General features: G+C 46.6%; 1 protein-coding gene across 2 annotated transcripts in view; it reads left to right on the forward strand.

Moving 5' to 3' along the window:
• Positions 1-3497, forward strand: part of GRAMD2 (GRAM domain containing 2) — a 7952-nt gene extending 4455 nt beyond the window's left edge. The window contains exons 8-10 of one of the 2 annotated variants that reach the window (XM_015559660.1): positions 113-212; positions 1000-1104; positions 1363-3497. In XM_015559660.1, coding sequence (XP_015415146.1) covers positions 113-212; positions 1000-1104; positions 1363-1366 — 209 coding nt within the window. In that variant the 3' untranslated portion in view covers positions 1367-3497. Of the gene's footprint in view, positions 1-5; positions 213-999; positions 1107-1362 lie in introns of those variants that run through there. The other variant, XM_015559663.1, reaches the window with a different exon arrangement.
• Positions 3498-7491: the final 3994 nt, after the last annotated feature.

The raw sequence follows: 7491 nt of genomic DNA on the forward strand, positions 1-7491 counted from the left end.
GTCAGGAAAGGCAAGAGCCCGGGCAGCTTCGGAGAAGCAGGAGGTTGGCATGCCCCATGCCGAGCTGGGGTCTGCTGTCCCAGGAAGATGGCTAACTGCTCTCTTATTGCAGAAAATGCTGTCTGTGAGGAGGAGACACTGGAGGAGGAGCTCAGGAGCAGCGAAGAGCTGAGGCTCTGGAATTACCGGCTCCTCAAGGTCTTCTTCGTGCTGTAGGTGATTGTTTAGGGGAGGGGGTGTATGGGTGTTTGGAGCAGGGGTCTTGGTGTGTGAGGTGGCCACTGTCCAGAGCAAGGGGAAGATTCTGAGTCATCTGCAAGCTCCTGGTTAGCGTCTGGAGGTCACATGGCAGGCAGGCCCTACTGTGGTGAAATTATCTCCAGTTTTATTTTTACAATCTTATAATTTAGGATTAAGGCTGTGCAATGGGGAGGGGCAGGATATGAAACTGTTGAAAAAAGGAAAAGTTGCATAGGATTGGAGAAGGCTGGCAGAACTGGGAAGGGCCATCAGGTGGACTAGGAAAGCCATGGCCTTCTTGCTGCCCACCATTAGGGCAGTTTCTGGTCCCCAGACTCACCTGTAACTCCGCCTGAGGACCAGCAGGTAGTGAGCATGGTGGGAGCTTCGGAACAGCCTGCCCCTGGTTCTTCTCACCTTACCTCACCAGCATCCTCTGGCTCTGCCCCCTGGGGCGACCACCTTAGGGGTAATCTTAGTCTCCCAGAGGAGGTGCGGGACCAAGGTGGCTGGTCAGAGGGAAGTGGGGTCAGCTGAAGAACCCAGAACCCCAGCTGGGCTTTGAGGACACCTCCATGGAGATGAGTTTCAGGACCCCCATGTGGCCTTTGGGATGAAAGATGCCCAGGCTTGAGCAGGGCAAAGGGTTCTTTAATTCTTCCAATTGCAAGAGGAGCTTAGTCCCACTCCTACTTTTGGTGAGCCTCTAAAAGTGCCCTTTTTCTAGATGAGAAAAACTCTGGCCCCTTTTTTTTCCAGGATCTGCTTCTTGGTCATGTCCTCATCCTACCTGGCATTCCGCATTTCCCGGCTGGAACAGCAGTTATGCTCCCTGAATTGGGATGGCCCAGTCCCTGGGCACAGGTGATGCCCTTTCTCTTCTCAATGCCTCTGGGATTCAGGGATAAGGACTGGGACCAAAGCCTACAGACAGACTGCTTGTTACCTTGGCTGAATTGGCCCTACCCTTGGGGCTTGATGGCCCCGAGCAAGATTGGACAGAGTATGTGGGGTACACAGATTCCCACCTGACCCACTTTATGGGGGTAGCGGGTGGCTTCAGTGACCTACTCTCTACCTTCTAAGCCCTTTCTTTGATCTACACATCTCTCCTATGTGCAGGTAACAGCCACTTGGCCTTTGTCCCCGCTCCTCCATGAAGAATGCCTTGGGTGCTAAGGTTCCATCAACGGTCCCCTTGGTTTCTGATGCTGCTGTTGTGCTGGGACTGACTATGAAGGAAAACATTCCAGATCCCTCCTCTTCCCCCAACTCTTCTCCTTCCTCCAATGAGTGATCTGAAGTACCTGTTTACAAAGTTCCTACAATTTTTGAACTCAGACAAAAAGCCAGGTTTTTTAGAACCAGCTGAGGAATTCTGTACATGAAAATTCATCACTCATGTGGGGAAAAATTTTACTTTGTTCCTTAGAAACAGTTCTGGCTCACAGACCACCCCAAGGGACAGGCCGTGCTTTGCTACCTGGAATGCAGCTCTCTGACTGTCACATGGCTCACTCCAGTGGTGGGTCAGAGCTAGAACCCAAACCACCAGTGTGGGCTTTTCTCTCTCCCCATATACTGAGAGTCCCTGCTTTGGGCAAAGGACTTCTCTGCAGGGACCCATCTGGTCTAGGGCAGACTATAGAGAAGTGGGGGCAAATTATGAAAGGGCTTGTAGCCAGGATTCCTTCAAGAAAGGAACATTTGTGCTCTGTGCTGAGACTGTTCTGGCCACTCATGAAGAGGCGGAGAGGACTGGAGCAGCGGACAGTGGCGGAGCTGTGAAGGAGAACAGAGCATTCCACATCCTCAGTTGCCACTTCCTGGTGAGACAGGTGTAGTAGGGCCTTTGATCATAGACTGGTACCAGATCTTCCCTTGGTGTACGCAAACATTTCTAATATGCCCAGGTGGAAAGTAGGTATGACAAGGGTGGTGTCTTTGATCTGCGGTATTGCTTTTTTCTCTCTGCCTGACTGCCTGGATCTTGGATAGCAGCCTGTTGGGAGGCTTGGCTGGGTAGCTGGGCATGGTGGTGTTGGGCCACCATAGGGCAGAAATCACTTGTATCAACTGTAGCCACTCCATGGGGTCCGTTATCCATGAATGAAGTGAAGATGTCCAAAGTGTGCCTGGTACAGTACAGGGACCAAGCCAAGGGGGTCTGCCTGATACTTCTAGGGACAGTGGAGGTAGAGGATGCAAAGGGTAAACACAGTAGTGGCTTTGCTGTAGAGATTCCTCCTTCTCTGTCAAGGTCGTCTTTCATATAAAAAGCTTCGCTGTGCCCCAGAACTCTGGCCTGCTCTCCCCAGAAGTCCCTTCTGCTAAGATAGTGATTTTGAAGGTTCTGTAAGGGCCTTAGTGAGGAGGTCAGCAGCATCGGGGAAAGTCACTGGTGATGGGGTGAGTGGTGTTTTCCCCTTTTCAGGCACCTGAGAGGGTAACCGGGAGAAGTCCAAGTGGAGATTATTTATTACAGAACCATCTGTCCTGTTTATGACAAACCCACATGAGGACTGGAGGGACTGATGGTACGTGACAACTTCCAAAGCTCAAACTGAAGGTCTCTTCATCTTCTCCACATGCCAAGTTGTAGGATTAAATTTAGAGCCTGGCCTTGTGGGTTGCTTGTACCAAATCTGCATATCTCAGGTGAAACTCACTGTTCTGTTTTCCCAACACGCCACACTGGATGAGGAGCCAGCCTTTTTTTTTTTTTTTGAACCAGGCCCCTTCATCACTCCTTTTCATCCTATTTTCAGGAAAATAATCCTACCTGCCCTAGAGCCTCACCTCCTTGGTCCTTACTGACGGGTGAGGAGGATAGATCCATTCTCTGAGCCTTTCTAAGTTGAACCAGAGGCCATGAGAGATGCCAAGTCATGGGTGGCCAAGATGCTGATGAATGGCCTCCAGCCATGCCCCAGGCTCAGAAAGGGCAAGAGGCATGCTGCAGGGTAGGTGGCTCTGCAGGCCCTCTCAGGGCCTAGGGCTTTCAGTGGTTTGGGTGTGTCTGTCCCTCTGGAGGGTCCTCTCTCTGTTTCTCCCTTTTGTATTCCAGCCTGGTTCTCTTGGGCCAGTATACCTTCTGTTGTGCTCATTTATAAACTATGTGTATTTATACAGACCTGCTTGCAATGGGTGATGCTCCTCTAATTCCCTGAGAGTTTGGTTCAACTATCCATGGGTTGTTCCACTATGGCATTAGCCTTTGAAAATATTTTTAAATAAAATAATTCTGATTTTTTTAGTGTCCTGTGATATGGAGAGTTCATTTTTATCTTTTGACTACTAACTAAAGATACTCTTACTGACATATCTGGCACCAAGGAGACTGATAAAGCCCAATTCATTCCCAGAATCCCAAGTATTCTGCAAATCTCACAGGACTTTGAGATTTGTGAAGCTAACTCTACTTCAGGCACATGGTGAAGGGTAAGGATGGCCACAGCAAACTACCACAGTCTGTCTCTGTTGGGGAGACACAGAGAATGCTTCCCCATTTCTTCTGGGAAACTAAAGCAATGTCCATGATTTTAATAATACTATGCTTCCGACTCAAGAATTAAAGTCTGGAACTCAGCACCAGAAAATTCCTGTGACATTAAACCTAGATTAGTAGGGATTCATTCATTCAGTAAATATGGGGCCCAGACTGTGCACCAGGTACTATGCTGGGCCCTGGTTGTAGCATTGACCACATTAGGCAGTATTTCTGCATCTCCCTGGCACTTGCATTCCATGTAAATGTAAGTGCCAAGTAAATACGTAAACAAATGAGGTAATTGCAGATTGTGATTAAATTCCAGGAAGGAAAGAAACAGTGATATGAGATTAAATAGGGAAATGGCTTTAGATGATGGTCAAGCAAGATTCTCTGGCCCTAGCTGGTTTGGCTCAGTGGATAGACTGTCGGCCTGCGGACCAAAGGGTCCCGGATTTGATTCTGGTCAGGGGCATGCACCTTGGTTGTGGGCTCCTCCTCAGGCCTGAAGCCAGGTCAGGGTTTGTGCAGGAGGCAACCAATTGATGTGTTTCTCTCACATTGATGTTTCTCTCTGTCTTTCTCTCTCTCTTCCACTCTCCCTAAAAATCAATGGAATAAATATCCTCTGGTGAGGATTAAAAAAAAGAAAGGTTCTCTGAAGGGACATTTCAGCTAGTTCTTAAAGGAGGAGTGGCCAGTCATTGGAGGAACTGTAAAAAGAGCATTCCTAGCAAATAGGTTAGCAGCTGCAAAAGGTGGGAAAGAATACATATGTCTGTGAGAAACAGATCTTTTTCATGCTTCTAGGATACTAATCAAGTGGGACAGTGACATGAAAAGAGGTTGAAGAGGTCAACTCAACAACAACAAACACCCCTATTTTAAATAGGTAAAGGCCTTGGTCAGTTAGCTCAGTTGGGTAGAGCACTGTCTTCATACACCAAGGTTGCAGGTTCAATCCCCAGTCAGTGCACATACAAGAATCAACCAACGGCCCTGGTCAGTGTGGCTCAGTTGGGCATCATCCTGTGTACAAGAAAGTTGCTGGTTCTATTCCCCATCAGGGCACATGCTTGGTTTTCAGGTTCAATCCCCAATAGAGGGCATGCAGGAAATAGCCAATCGATGTGTCTCTCTCCCTCTCTCTCCTCCTCTCCCTTCCTCTCTCTTTAAAAATCAATAAATTCATTTAAAAAAAAAGAATCAACCAATGGCCCTGGGTGGGTAGGTGAGTTGGTTAGAGCATCATCCGGATACACCAAGGTTGTAGGTTCGATCCCTGGTCAGGGCACATACAAGAATCAAACAATGAATGCATAAATAAGTTGAACAACAAATCATTGTTTCTCTCTTCCCGCCTCTCTCTCTCTCTCTCTCTCTCTCTCTCTCTCTCTCTCTCTGTCTCTGTCTCTCTTAAAATTAATTTAAAAAATGGATAAAGCATTTGAATATACATTTTTCCAAAGAAGACACACAAATGGCAAACAAGCACATGAAAATATGCTCATAATCACTAGTCATTAGGCAAATGCAAAAGGGAGCCATGATCAGGTACTTCCCACCCATTAGGATGGCTGTTGTCAAAGAAACAGAAAACAACCAAAGTTGGTGAGGATGTGGAGAGATTCGAACCCTTATATTATGTTTGAAGGAATGTAAAATGGTGTAGCCACTGTGGAAACAGTATGGCATTTCTTCAAAACATTAAAAATAGAACGATATGATCCAGTAATGCCACTTCTGGGTATATACCCAAAAGAACTGAACAGTTTCAAAGAGCCATATGTTCATAGCAGCATTATCCACAATAGTCAAAAGATAGAAGCAACCCAAGTGTCTATCAACAGATGAATAGATAAACAAAATGCGGTGTATCAATACAATATTATTCAGCCTTAAAATGGATGAACATTGAGGACATTATGCTATGTGAAATAAGCTAGACACAAAGACAAATACCATGTGATTCTACTTTTATGAGGTTCCTAGGGTGGTCAAATCCATATAAACAGAGAGAAGAATGGTGGTTGCCAGGGGCTGCAGGAAGGGGCATAGAGAATTATTGTTTAAAGGGTATAGAAGTATCAGTTTTGCAAGATGAAAAGAGATCTGGAGACAGATGGTAGTGATTGTTGCACAATAACGTGAATGAACTTCAAACTATTAAACAATACAGTTGAAATGGTTAAAACAGTAAATTTTTAAAAAATGTTTTATTGATTTTTTACAGAGAGGAAGGGAGAGGGATAGAGAGTTAGAAACATCCATCAGCTGCCTCCTGCACACTCCCCACTGGGGATGTGCCCACAACCAAGGTCCATGCCCTTGACCGGAATCGAACCCGGGACCCCTCAGTCTGCAGGCCGATGCTCTACCCACTGAGCCAAACCGGTTAGGGCAAGGCAGTAAATTTTATATGTATTTTATAATTTAAAATATTTTTTTAAAAAAGAGGTTGGAGAGGTAGGCAGGAGAAGGGAGTTTGGGTTTTATATGATCCCAGCTCAGATCTGAAAGTTTAGAGCTAGTAGATTCAGTGGTTGCTGAAACCAGTGCTTCTCTTCGCTAGAGGAAATAAACCTGTGGATGCAATGTGCAGAAAAATATGGCTGATAACCGACATGTGATGGTGTGCCCCTTTCTCTGTCCCTAGAGACTGGTCCATAGTAGCAGAATCACAGAGAGGGCATATAATTTCACAGTGATATTTTTAAGTTGAAGTGAGATAACTTTATAAGGGAGAAACAACTGCCTTGAATTTGGATAAACAAGAAATTCACATTATACACACACACACACACACACACACACACATATATATATATATATGAATTTATATATATTTGTATATAAATAATGCAGGAGTTTCAGTTTTGCAACATGGGCTTTAGCCAGATATGAGGAATGGTAATGGAAGGGGCAGGAGTTCTAGGGAAAAGGGCATTCAGGAATGAGGAGAGCTAGGGAAAACTGCATCATGCAGGAGAAGTTGTGGGAGCAAGACATTGCTCCCACCCTGTCTCCACCCAGATTCCCAGCCATCCCAACCCTGGCCCTCCTACCTGCTGGTCATGGCATTAGGACACTTATCAAGCTGGGTGAGATCGTAAATCTGTGCTGCTCGGCTCTCCTAGCTGCTGGGCCACAGAATCAGGGGATGCTACAAAGGCAAAGAAAGGCAAGACTGAGGCCAGGTCTTTAGGCTGGTCTACGTGTGAGGGGAAGAAATGCAACTAAGCCACTAGGTGGCAGCAAAGTCCAACAGGAACTGGAGCCCAGGTGGTGAGGAATGGACTCATTCTTGTTTCTCAAAGAAATGCCCCTTCTGTCCCCTTTGGGGTGAAAATGAGCCCAGGCCTGGTCCAAGTCCACTGCACTGCCTATCCGACAGGCTCACGTGGCCGTTTCTTCCCTGAAACCTTTAAGTCTTTTCTCCTCTTTCTCTTCTTTCGCAGCCAGGAGGAAGGCCCAAGGCGATTCTGAAAGGAAAGCATTCTTAAGGACCCTCCAGGCCTTCTGCAGGTCAGGCCTGTAGGAAGGCAGACTGGCCTGGGTGAAAAAACAAGGTGAATGTTTGTGTTTGGGGATACAGAGTCCACAAGGGTGAGAGCTCAGCTTCTCTTCCATCAAGGGCACAGAAATCTTGGGTTTTCACCCTGACCTGCCCTCGTTGTCAGTAGCCTCTCCTTTTACTCAGGACATAGAATTACAGAAACCTGACTCCTGCAAAGTGTGATTTCAGGAGGTAACAACACTCT

The sequence above is a fragment of the Myotis davidii genome, unplaced genomic scaffold (assembly GCF_000327345.1).
Source record: "Myotis davidii unplaced genomic scaffold, ASM32734v1 scaffold930, whole genome shotgun sequence".
NCBI classification, from domain to species: domain Eukaryota; kingdom Metazoa; phylum Chordata; class Mammalia; order Chiroptera; family Vespertilionidae; genus Myotis; species Myotis davidii.